The sequence below is a fragment of the Rhinichthys klamathensis genome, unplaced genomic scaffold, assembly GCF_029890125.1.
Source record: "Rhinichthys klamathensis goyatoka isolate OS25496 unplaced genomic scaffold, OSU_Roscu_1.1 h1tg000410l_1, whole genome shotgun sequence".
In the NCBI taxonomy this organism is placed as follows: domain Eukaryota; kingdom Metazoa; phylum Chordata; class Actinopteri; order Cypriniformes; family Leuciscidae; genus Rhinichthys; species Rhinichthys klamathensis.
In genome coordinates this window covers 258,524-271,741 of record NW_026606910.1, presented here as the reverse complement: position 1 = coordinate 271,741, position 13,218 = coordinate 258,524, and the positions used below count along the sequence as shown (strand labels likewise).

Here is a 13,218-nt window from a genome sequence, read left to right as displayed (position 1 = left end):
AACGCACACCGTGCCGTTCGTGTCAAAAAATAGAAATAGAGCATCAATTATGGTCACAAAAACCGTATCGACTAAATCCTGCCGGTCTCTCGCTTCAGGAGGTCGAGAACAGTGCTCGGAAAACACCCGAGGCCAGCCTCGAGAGGCTGGTTCCCTTAGTAGATTTTGTAGAGGCATGGTATCATCTTCCCAACATATCTGCATGGGTCCTGCGTATAATAAAATCAGGATACAGACTGCAGTTCGGTCACCAACTGCCCCCCCCCCCCCAAGTTCTCTGGGGTGGTGCACACTGCAGTGGATCCAGAACAGGCTCAGGTGATGGAACAAGAAGTGCAATCTCTGCTGATGAAGGAGGCCATAGAACGTGTTCCTCTTTCAGACAGGGAGTCCGGGTTTTACAGCCGGTACTTTATAATTCCAAAAAAGGATGGAGGGCTGAGGCCTATTTTAGATCTAAGGCATTTGAACCGGTCTCTGAGGGGGTTCAGGTTCAAGATGCTCACTATTCCCATCATCGTGAATCAAATCAGATCCGAGGACTGGTTTGTCACGATTGATCTAAAAGCAGTGGTGGATCTAGAAAATTTTACATGGGTGGGCAAAGGGGTGGCAAGAGGTCTTGGCAGGGTGGCAGGGGTAGACGGTGGGAATCCCTTACAAACACAAAAACACAGTAGTTAGTTTAATCATGCCCTTACACACTACAAAGGTTTTTAGGGTAACACTTTACTTGAAGGGGTGTGCATAAGACTAACATGACACCTTCATAATCATGACATGACACATGTTATGAATATGAAGGAAGTTTTATGCATGTTTATGACAACTGTCATTAAGTGTCGTTCGCTCACTTATGACATTTTTAATGCAAATATGACATTGTTTGAGATGTCTTTGTTATGACACCTTGACATATATAATACATCAATACATCATAACCTGTCAGTGTCATGACAACTTGACATTACTAAGACAACACAACCTGTCATAAACATGACATAGCAGATTAATTGTCAAACTTAAGAAACCACTTTATGGTTAACATTACATTAAACTGTCAGGTGGTTGGTTTTGACATTGGCTGTCATGAAGCCATTATAACTTTTTAATGACAAATTCAATTTGTACCACTATAGTTGAGGTCACGAAAAATATTCATGACACAGTTATAATGGCCTCATGACAGCCAATGTCAAAACCAACCACATGACAGTTTAACTTAATTTAATGTCAAGTTGTCATGACAAAGACACTAGGTTGTGATGTTATGGTTATGTCAAGATGTCATAACAAAGACATCTTAAACAATGTCATATTTGCATTCAAAATGTCATTATTGAGCGAAAGACACTTAATGACAGTTGTCATAAACATGCATAAACCCTACTTCATATTCATGACATGTGTCATGTCACGATTATGAAGGTGTCATGTCAGTCTTATGCACACCCCTTCAAGTAAAGTGTTACCAAGTATAAAAAGCTAAATGAAAATATAAAAAAAGTACAATAATTGTGTCCAAGGACTTTTAATGGTTAGGCTCCAGCTACTTTCTTCAACTACTCTTGCCTGCAAAAGTCAATATGTGAAAACCTCTGGTTATCCTTGTATTACATTACACTGTAGGGCCATGTAGCTAATAAGTAGCCTATATAACAAATATAAAATCAGAAAGATTTATCACATACACACAGACCAGTTATGTTTAGAGAGTACTTAATATAATAATCCTAATTGTATTTGTTATTTCCCCAGTTGTAAGACTGGTTTCATTGCTGTGATACCTGAGAGGAATTGGATTTGCTTAACTAATCAAATGATCGATCTCCTAACTGGCACTGTATTGTGTGTTGTAACGTAACGTTGGCGTAACGGCGACCATCAGTAAACGTTTTGGATATAAACAATTTATATTCTTTATTAAGCTGTTCTTGTCTTTACTAAAATCAAAATTAGGCTAATCAAAGGGAAGAGTGCTCTTACAAATCACGAGGGAGCGATTTGACCGCTGATTTTGGCTAACGTAACAGACTCGCTGTTTTTGCTGATACTGAATCGTCTTTAGCATACAATACATTCATTACAAATGTAACTTTAAGTTAAACGTGTGTTTAACTACACCTGGGGAAACTCACTTCACCTTCAGAGGCTCTGGGGCAGCTCAGTCTCTCCAGTTGGGTTGCAGGGCCAGCTCACCGCAGCAGACTCGCTGTGTGTGTGAGCCAGACTGAGCGAACGCCGCTCTGCACGTTTGAATCAGGGACGTAGGCTACTAATTGAGGGGCAGGGGGGAGGGGCTTTAATAAAAATTAAATTGTTCACTTTTGGTAAATGTATCGTTTAGTTCACTGTTTTGAGAAGCTTGCGGGTTGTTTTTACAAGTAGCCTACATTTTTTGGATCATCAAAGTTAGGGGGGCAGCTGGGGGGGTTCTAGAGTGGGGGGGGGCACCTGCCCCCCTTTGCCCCCCTGTAGATCCGCCCCTGTCTAAAAGACGCTTATTTTCATGTTTCCATCCTTCCATGTCACAGGAGGTTCCTGAGGTTCGCTTTCGGGGGCGAAGCTTACCAATATCGGGTTCTTCCGTTCGGCCTAGCACTCTCTCCCCGCACGTTCACCAAGTGTATGGATGCAGCGCTAGCTCCATTGAGACTTCAGGGCATCCGCATACTGAATTATATCGAACACTGGCTCATTCTGGCCCAGTCTCGAGAAATGGCAGTTCGGCATCGAGATATCGTCCTTGGCCACATTCAGAACTTGGGGTTGAGACTCAACACAAAGAAGAGTGTGTTGGAACCAGCTCAGAGCACAACGTTTCTGGGCGTGGTGTGGAATTCGGCTACGATGCGGGCACAAATGTCTCCCGCGCGTATCGAGTCCATTCTGACAATGGTGTCCGGGATAAAGCTAGGCCAGGCCATCACTGTAAAGCGATTTCAAAGACTGCTGGGCCTCATGGCAGCGGCATCCAACATTATTCCTTTGGGTCTTCTTCACATGAGGCCCATTCAGTGGTGGCTGAAAGCCAAGGGGTTTCATCAGATTATCCTTTGGTCCCAAGGGAAACTATTGTTTATCAGAGCAATGTACGTTCCGGGGGTTCAGAATCAGGGAGCAGACATCCTGTCGAGGCAGGGGCTGAGGCCCGGGGAATGGAGACTTCACCCAGATGTGGTGAAGTTGATATGGGAGAGGTTTGGACCAATGGAAGTGGATCTGTTTGCGTCTCGAGAGACGTCCCATTGTCCACTTTGGTTCTCCCTCACACATCCAGCCCCACTGGGGTTGGATGCCATGGTACAGGCCTGGCCGAGTCCTGGAGAGGGTCCGTCAGGAGGGCATCAGTCTTCTTCTGGTTGCCCCAATGTGGCCGGCCCAAGTATGGTTTTCAGACATAATTTCACTCCTGATAGCTCTGCCGTGGCAGATTCCTCTGAGGAGGGATCTGTTGTCTCAGGCGGAGGGCACAATATTCCACCCTCTCCCAGAGCTGTGGAAACTGTGGGTCTGGCCCCTGAGGGGGTTCAGTACCTGAATGCTGGTCTATCAGCCGGGGTGGTTGAAACCATACTTAGCTCTAGGGCTCCGTCTACTACGAGATTATATGGCCTCAAGTGGAATGTGTAGTTTCCACTTGGTGTAGAGAACATGAGTTAGATCCAGTTAACTGCCCGGTGGCTTCAGTTCTGGAGTTTCTTCAAGATCGTTTCTCTGCGAGTCTCTCCCCTTCCACACTTAAGGTGTACGTGGCTGCCATTGCGGCTTTCCATGCACCAATGAGTGATGCTGGGGAGGCACCAGCTGGTCATTCGTTTCCTCCGTGTTACATGGAGGATGAGACCGACAACCAGGTCCAGGGTTCCTGCCTGGGACCTGGCGGTGGTTCTCGAAGGGTTATCCCTGGCCCCCTTCGAACCCCTTCAGTCAGCTTCGCCCAAGGACCTGACGTTCAAAATGGCTTTTCTCTTAGCTATTACCTCTCTAAAGAGGGTGGGAGATCTTCAAGCCCTGGCAGTGACACCAGCACGCTTGGAGTTTGCCCCTGGCGGAGTTAAAGCCATTCTGCACCCGAGACCTGGCTATGTGCCTAAGGTGCCTTCTAACACGGCACGGTCTACGGTCCTGCAGACATTTCATCCTCCACCTCATGTGTCGGCAGAAGAAGAGAGGCTCCATTTGCTCTGCCCTGTCAGAGCTTTGAGCGTTTACCTCGAGAGGTCCTCTTCTTGGAGGAGGTCGGACCAACTGTTAGTGTGTTTTGGGTCACCTAAGAAGGGGCTCCCTGCTTCAAAACAAACCATTAGTAATTGGATTGTTCAGGATGTTGCCTCGGCCTACAAGGTGCGCAATTTGCCTTCACCTTTGGCCATAAGGGCTCATTCAACTAGAGGCATGGCGTCCTCTAGGGCTCTCTTATCGGTAGTGCCCTCTCCAGGACATCTGTGAGGCAGCCGGTTGGGCTACCCCGCACACTTTTATCAGGTTTTATAGTCTGCACCTCCCTAGTACGCCTGGCGCACGTGTGCTCTCGTCCTAGCTGAGTGCCTGAGATCAGTTTCACTCTAGGGCAGGCCTTTCTTCGATGCGTGGCCTAGTGGGCATTCGTTCCCCAAAGAGTTGTTTTCAACGACGCAGTGCGAGTTCCCTTCTCAGGGAACAAGGGTTATAGTCATAACCCGAGACGTTTTCTCCTCTGCTACTGACGCTTGCTGATTGGTGCGAGATGCATTCTGGGATACCTGTCTGTCTCAAGTCCGCACAAGTCACTGATTGCATCCTCACATTCAATATGTATTTTTAATGCCTTTTATATATTTTGTCTTTGAGCATGTGATGCTTTGTATTGATTATCCTTAAAGTGCCTGATTATATAATTTACATAATATGTAATACCTTTACTTTAAGTCTGCAACTTATCGTTCAATAAGAATACAAAAATATAGATAGATAGATAGATAGATAGATAGATAGATAGATAGATAGATAGATAGATAGATAGATAGATAGATAGATAGATAGATAGATAGATAGATAGATAGATAGACAGATAGATTGTTTGATTGATAGAAGTGAAAAATTTAAAACTAAAATATACACTGTATTTTTTTATTATTTAAAGGAGCATTTACATTTGATAAAATGAATTAGGCTAATAGCCTAATCACTTAAATGACATTCATTTATGAATGCAACTTCCTCAAAGGATTTCTTTTAATATATTGCCTACAGTCGTTTAAGAACATCTCCACTTTCCTGAGTATCTGATTAATCAGAGTTTGATGGCGTTTGCTCGCTCTTCTTCTGTTGAAGACTTCTGGATCTGAATTCATAAACCAGCACAGCAACAGTAGCCACGCCCACCAGAGCAGAGAGAGCCAATCGGATCACAGCTTCAGTAAAACCACAACAGTGGATATAGTCTTCAGAGAGAAGAAATAAAGAACTTAGAAATATGATTCACTTAGTTTGTAGAAAAAAATATACATCTGCTGACAAACCTGAACTTGTTTTGCAGAGTTGAGTGATGTCCAGATGTGTGGTCTGGTTGCTGATAGGATTGTTCAGCACACAGCTGTAGGACTCATCCAGACACTGAATCTCCAGAAGTAGAGAGAGACTGATGCTGAGATCACACACACTGATGCTGGACAATACACTGTTTCCTTTGTACCAGGAGAGAGTCACATAACTCACATCCACCACTGAACACACAAATGAACAATTCTGGTACAGTCTGAGAACGGAACAGTCTCTGCTGATGACAGGAACTGGCAGATGAGCTGGAAAATATTGGAGAATAAATGTAATTCAGTAAATAAGAGTTCTGTGGTATTTGTTGGTTCATTGATACTTAACATTGATTTCAATTATAATTTTTTTTTATAAAATGTTGATTATTAAAGAATTACAAGAATGCAACATTGCTCAAACGAATCTGAGTATAATGACAGAATAACTAAGTTGTTGTAGGGGGCTAAACGAAACTACTGTTTAAATAATGGTAAGAATGGGTCACCTATTAAATGCTATTGGCCATAACCTCTGACTAATGATCGGACTGGCGAGTTTGTGACGTGGGATCCGCGTAAAAAAGCACGGCCTGCGTGAGACCCTAAGCGACATAAGTAACCGAATGAACGAGAACAATAAGAGCAAAGAGTTAAACAGAATAATCAAATGTGTAGTTAAACTATTATACAAATGACAAATAATCAATTGGCATTCTAACCTAAATGAGGGGTTGTGACAAAAATGGAGTCTGATAAAAGTAAATTGAAGTTAAAATACTTTGCCACACTGAAACCGTCATTGGGCCGATTGGGCAGGCCTGTTGTTTTACATTAATGGCAACATTAATAGCACAGACAGCTGCAGGTTTATTAGGCTGCTGTCACTTTAAGACTGAATGCACGGATCTAATAAACTGACACGCATTCAATTCCTTTCCCAACTGTTTATGTGCACTTTAGATGTAACTAACTGTGTTTATGAGAATACTCGCCATATTGTAGTGTGTTTTTGACCACAGCCCAAAGTAGGTTGCCTGTTCTTTGCTTGTTTCTGTTTCAGTCCATCTCAAAAGCACGTGCACAGAAAGCTACCTGAGGAACAGAGTGAATTCTCTTTCACAGCTTAATATTCAGCTCCATAACTCTTTTAAATATCAAGCACATCCTATAGTGGACAGTATTTTACTACAGTCAGGTTACATGATTAGACTGATTTTGACATTAAGGAGGGTGAAAGCACACCTCTTTAAATGAAAGGAATGTGGCAATGCTTAAGTCATTTATTTGTATTATTTTCATTAAATTATTTTAACTTGTTAAATATGTTTAATTAATCGCATGCATTAATGCGTATACACCCTGTTTTCAGAGGATTGTACATGCAACTGTTCAGATCCGATTTGTGTGTCCATGCAGCTCTTTAGTTTTCCAGAATATCTGCATTGGTTTCTATGGCAATGACATTACACTAGTAAACATACGCCAAAAACAACAACAACAACCGCAGCATGGATCTTATTTCCTTGTTTTTATTTACTCAAATAGCTAGAGAAACCAGAGTTAAAAGCCACAAGTTTTTTTTTTCTTATTCATCTTAACTCATTCGTCACCATTGCGTGGCTTCATTTGTCATGTGGAAACGCGAAAACGAAAAAATAAATTTCTGTATATTTCTTTATTATTCATAATTTTTTATTATTTTATGCTTTAAATGTGTAAATAAAATAAAATTCATGGCTCTGGACATTGTTTATTTTTGTAATGGTATCTGAGTGTTTGCAAGGTTGATAGGCTACATTTAAACTATATACTTTTGTGTAGTTTAATGTAACAGTGCGTAGTGTTGCTGTCCTGTGAGGGAAAAAGTAGGCTACTTCACATTTGTACATGAATACTTAACGCAGTATGAAGTTCCTTACATTCCCCCACTGGTTATTTTGAAAATTAACAAAATGTAGGTCTATTGTCACAATATTAACAAATTGTTACTAATTTACATGTCCGGTCCCCTCAGTTTTCTGATTGCTTAAAAAAAAAAAAAAAAAGACTTTAGGAGGCAAAATATTTTTTTGGTGATTATGTGAATTACACTGCGCAAACCAAAGTAATAGGCTAGGCTACTACCCACCGGATGAATAAGGGTTGGCTCTCAGTCTCCACAGTACATAAAATATTCATTGTATTTTATTTTATTTTTCGTGTTCGCATTTATGAGGAAAAAAACAATGTTACGGACGTGTTCTCCGTTACAGACATGACCGCTCTGAAAGCAGCAAAAAAATGCTTTAAAACTGTCACAGAGACATCAAACAGAAAGCACAAAACCTTTCTTTAACCTGAATTTCGTTTTGTATTAATTGTATCTTAATTTTAATCAATGTTTCATCAACCAATTGCCTGGATTTAATAAATAAGAAGTAAATATAGCAGACGATAGATAGGAAACGGAGGAGCCGGCGTGTGAACTGGAGCTCGTCTCATAAATTAACCGAAACTCAGCGTATAAGGTAGCCTACTTGCCTCACATGTCTACTTTTAAACAGAACAATTCAAAACGAAAGAAAACAGACTACAGACTGCTCTCTGCTTATGTAATCCTTATGAAATGTGCATTTCTCTCTGGCACGTTCACTACTGAAGATCGCGAGTCAGCATCGTCAACTTCATCTTAGCCGACAAAGAAAACACTTGTTTATTAATAAACAATTACAATATCTCCTTGCTATATTTTACATATTCATAATCATACTTTTGCCGGTTCTTTGTGACAGCTTTTAGGTGCTTTATTGGCAGCGCCACCCTTACATGTCGCCACCGCATCACCGCACCCACCAGAATAGACCTGTATATAAAATATATATATATTTTATAGCCTATATGTATAATAATCTATTATCTAATGAAATAATATATTATTTCATTTCCTATATATATTTCTATATTATGGTAATTTAAAAATACAAAAACAAACAAACAAAAAAAAACAGGATTTTGTTTTTAAATGTTTAATGGCATCTTTTTGCTATGTATCATGAATGAAGGCCAGTATCACCAGTGCCAATACTGATAGGCCTACTTATGTCTCTACTAAATTGATTTTTTGACAGATTTTTAGCCATTAATTATAGCCATTCAACATTGCAGTATCATATTGTTTTTGTTATTTTTGACCCACATAATGTAAACAGTTCTGTTATTTAGGTAGGTGTAACATTAATATTCAGGTAGGAAATACAGAAACTGAATAAAATAATTAAATGTAAAACAGCGCAGTCTTCTCTGTATAAATTAAAATAAAATATATTAATATTAATATAATACAACATTCATAACACACACACACACACACACACACACACACACACACACACACACACACACACACAAACGTTTGTTTTTGTGATATATGAGGACATTCCATAGGCGTAATGATTTTTATACTGGACAAACTGTATATTCTATCCCCCTACACTGCCCCTATCCCTAAACCTACCCATCACAGGAGACATGCTGCATTTTTACATTTAAAAAAAAACATTGTTTTTTATGTTTTTTAAGCTATTTGAAATATGAGGACTCATGCAATGTCCTCATATATCACGTGTAAGTTGTAATACCAGTGTAATATGCATGTCATTATACACATTTGTGTCCTCATATATCACAAAAACAAACACACACACACACACACACACACACACACACACACACACACACACACACACACACACACACACACACACACACACACACACACACACACACACAGCCACAAAGTATACAGTATATAAACTTGGTAGTAATTCTCTACTCACCATAGACGGTAAGATTGAATGTGTTGAGCGGTGTCTCTGATCTGGTGCTGGATACTGTATAAAGTCCAGAGTCAGTGTTTCTGGTGTTCGTGATGGTCAGAGATCCAGTCTGATGATCCAGCTTCAGTCTGTCTCTGAATCTCTCATCAGGAAAATCTGTCTTATTGTCCTTTCCATTGATTGTAGCTATGAGATTGTTGTTGTGTCCAGTTCTCCACATTATCAGATCATCTGTCTGTATTTCAGTATCAGAGTTTAGAGTGACAGATTCTCCCTCAGTCACTGACACTGACTTCACTGCATCATCAACACCAAACACTCCTGAACAACAAACAGAAATATTCACTCAGAATTTGGAGGTTTAACAGATTTTTTTTTTCATTTTCATTTTGAAACAATTTTCTTCATTCTGCACAGTAGTAGTTGAGTAGGTTTATTCTGATACATTTAAAAAAATAGTATATTTAAATGTATTAAATAGGCAAAATGAATGATGGAAACATTTAAGAACAGAATAATGTGCAGGCAAACAAACGATAAAGAGAACTGAAGGCATAAAAATACTTACCAGCCAGACTCCAGGAGAACAAACAGAAGTAAATAATCAAATCAAACATTTTCTTCAGTATAGTTGTCTAAGTGGTTACACAACAGAAATATTATAATAATCAGTCCTGGCACTCTTGAAAAAGTCAAACGTGTTGCCGGTCTGTTGTAAAGTGATTTAGTGAAACTGCAGTCAGTGTGAATAAACACCTCCTGTAGCACCGCCCACACGGACAGACCCTTTACAAAAATTATTTAAGTATAGGAACAGTTAATACTGATTTATGTCCTGCCGACTTTTAAATAATTTTACACCATTTTCTTTATCAAAATGGAATTAATCTATTATTTCATTCATTTATTTGTTTCGTGATTGAAACATTCAATTTATGGGGACAAAAATCCCACAATAATGAGTTCCTGATTTTACACTGAAAACATGATGTAGTTAAGCAATATCAGGAGCGCTATTTTGTCTGATTATCAGCATGATTGTAAATGTGACGTGATTTTGATTTTATAACAGATTGATAAGTTAATAGTAGCCTTAATCAACCTTTGTAGACACATATTGTCGTTTTTTTCTCATTCAATGAAAACAAAGCTCAAAACAAAGCAACAGCAGAACCACAGCAAATGCTATTTCACACAAACTCCATTTCTGAAAATCAGTTTTCATCAAAGGAGAAGCTTAAAGATCCCCTTGCACTTTTCCAACAAAATAAAATCACTATGGATTAACTTTCAAAAGCAAAATGAATTATTTATAATAATATATATTATAATAATATAATTAAGTTTTTTTAATGAGTTCTCTGTTCTTCACATTCTTCTTATTGTAGATCATTGTCATCGTGAGAAGTCATGTACACTTTCTGAAGGGAGGAGTTTATTCACACTGACTGCAGAGTTCCATTAAACCACTTCACAGTCCAGCAGATTCCATTCGCTGTGTTACAAAGCGTTCAACATTTTTGAGACCCGTGTCAGGACCCGATTATTATCACAGTTCTGTTGTGAAACTGCTTTGCGAACTGTTGAAGAAAATGTTTATTTTCATCTTTTTGTGCTGGAGTCCGACTGGTAAGTATTTTTATGTCTTCGCATCTGTTTATATTGCAATTTGTTGACAAACATAATTCAGTTATTTAATATTTCCATCATTAATTTTGCCTCCTATATTTTCTAGTTGTATCAAACTAATTTACTAAAATACTTTTGTGTTCATGCTGCGGTCCCTTTCAATGAGCATACATTGAAATTAGTGCAGAGAGAATAATTATTTTTTTTAAATGTTTAAAACTTTTATTGAGTGAATATTTCTGTTTGTTGTTCAGGAGTGTTTGGTGTTGATGCAGTGAAGTCAGTGTCAGTGACTGAGGGAGAATCTGTCACTCTAAACTCTAGTCTTACTGAAATACAGACAGATGATCTGATAATGTGGAGAACTGGACACAACAACAATCTCATAGCTACCAAAGAAAACTATAAGATAGATTTTCCTGATGTGAGATTCAGAGATAGACTGAAGCTGGATCATCAGACTGGATCTCTGACCATCATGAACATCAGAAACACTGACTCTGGACTTTATACAGTATCCAGCAGCAGATCAGAGACGCCGCTCAACACATTTAATATTACCGTCTATGGTGAGTTAAAAGACATAATTACTATACTAACAAAATCGGATGAAAATCTAGTTTGTCTTTGTACAAAGTTGTATTTGTTCTTGAAAATAAAAATAGTTCTATAAAACATCAAATTATATATTGTGCTTGATCTTGTAAAGGAAATTATATTTCACACAATTTTACAATACATTTTAATGTAATAATTTTTGCGTGATACTAATACATCAATTGCATTTACAAATAAAATATATCTCTTACTTAGTGTTAATTATATTTATTCTGTTTTCAAGCTCGTCTGCCTGTTCCTGTCATCAGCCATTCTTCAAAAAAATCCCCAACTTCATCAAATTGTTCATTGGTGTGTTCATCAGTGTTGAATGTGAGTGATGTGACTCTCTCCTGGTACGCAGGAATGAGTGTATTGTCCAGCATCAGTGTGTGTGATCTCAGCATCAGTCTCTCTCTACCTCTGGAGATTGAGTGTCTGGATGATTCCTACAGCTGTGTGATCAACAATACCATCAGCAACCAGACCACACATCTCAACACTGAACTCTGTCGGCCATGTTCAGGTACATCTGTGATGATATTTATTATTTATTATTATTTATTTTGTGTTTATATACACATTCACTCACACTAATGACTCTCTCCTTCTCCTCCAGACTCAGTGTCTCTGATAGTGCTGATCTCTTCTTCTGCTGCTGCTGCTGGATCTCTGATGATTGTTACTGCAGTTGGGATCTTCTGCTTCTACAGGAAACACAGAAAAACAGACAGAGAAGGCAAGTATTATATATATATTAAAATAATGTAAAGCAGTGCTCAAACATCATTTCATTGAGTGTTTTGTTTCTGTAATTATAAAACAGTTCAGACCCGTGATAGAGAGATCACTTACGCTGATCCGACATTCTACAAAAGACATAAATCGGTAAGAGAATTTATTTCTGTGTATGGTGTGTCTGAATTATTGTAGCAGCGAGTCTAGACAGATATTTATAAAAGCAGTAGATGTATTTTAGTGTCCCTTTGTCTTCTGCTCTGATTTGTGTATTTTGTAGAGTCACAGATTTAGATTTAGATTTAGATTTAGGAGAGAGCGGGGCACAACCTATAACGCTTTTTTTTACTTTCTCCATTTGTATAAATCTACTTAGGGTTCAGAGTTTTTTTTCTTTTTTCTCCAAATTAAGTTCACACATGTGTGGTACAAATATGTTGTCTTGTACTTCTTATTATGCCTAAAGAATGGAATTGAAATGTGTAACATGTAAGGGGCACATTGTAACCGTTCACATGACCATATGACAGCTTAAAATGTTATCTGATCTAATCAAACAATTATCCAACACAAACTAAAATATTTTGTCAATAAAAGACAATTATTATTATTTTTTTAAATAAAATAATAGCATTTCTTAAGAAATTAAAAAATGTAACTATATTGGAACATGACAATGAACACACTGCAAAACACATCTATACAGCATGTCCAAACAATGCAGGCAAATAGATGAAAAAAAATAGTGATAAAAACACAGAGCTGAACACAACACAGCATCTCAGAACAGGAGACAAATAGCATGAGTAACTGTATGATAGGGGTGTCCGAAGTCGGTCCTGGAGAGTTTAGCCCCAGCTTGCCTCAACATAGTCTGAAAGTTTCTAGTATGCTAAGAGCTTGATTAGCAAGTTTTAACACAG

General features: G+C 38.7%; 2 protein-coding genes across 2 annotated transcripts in view; one reads left to right on the top strand and one right to left on the bottom strand.

Moving 5' to 3' along the window:
• Positions 1-12,328, top strand: part of LOC130070540 (uncharacterized) — a 58,690-nt gene extending 46,362 nt beyond the window's left edge. Inside the window, exons 2-4 of the mRNA XM_056234962.1 lie at positions 11,215-11,529; positions 11,802-12,083; positions 12,177-12,328. Coding sequence (XP_056090937.1) covers positions 11,215-11,529; positions 11,802-12,083; positions 12,177-12,328 — 749 coding nt within the window. The remainder of the gene's footprint in view (positions 1-11,214; positions 11,530-11,801; positions 12,084-12,176) is intronic.
• LOC130070548 (hepatic and glial cell adhesion molecule-like) lies at positions 5,096-9,647 on the bottom strand. The gene is made up of 3 exons (XM_056234969.1): positions 9,332-9,647; positions 5,505-5,786; positions 5,096-5,426 (listed from the first exon to the last, which is right to left on the bottom strand). The coding sequence occupies exons 1-3, from the start codon at positions 9,549-9,551 to the stop codon at positions 5,272-5,274; spliced, it is 657 nt and encodes a 218-aa protein (XP_056090944.1). The 5' UTR covers positions 9,552-9,647; the 3' UTR covers positions 5,096-5,271.
• Positions 12,329-13,218: the final 890 nt, after the last annotated feature.

Excerpts from the sequence above, each read along its gene's own strand:
- LOC130070548 (XM_056234969.1), bottom strand. The coding sequence starts at position 9,551 with ATGTGGAGAACTGGACACAACAACAATCTCATAGCTACAATCAATGGA. Across the intron at positions 5,787-9,331 it reads ATTCAATCTTACCGTCTATG|CTCATCTGCCAGTTCCTGTC; the intron begins GTGAGTAGAGAA and ends AATATTTTCCAG. Across the intron at positions 5,427-5,504 it reads ACTCTGCAAAACAAGTTCAG|ACTATATCCACTGTTGTGGT; the intron begins GTTTGTCAGCAG and ends TTCTCTCTGAAG.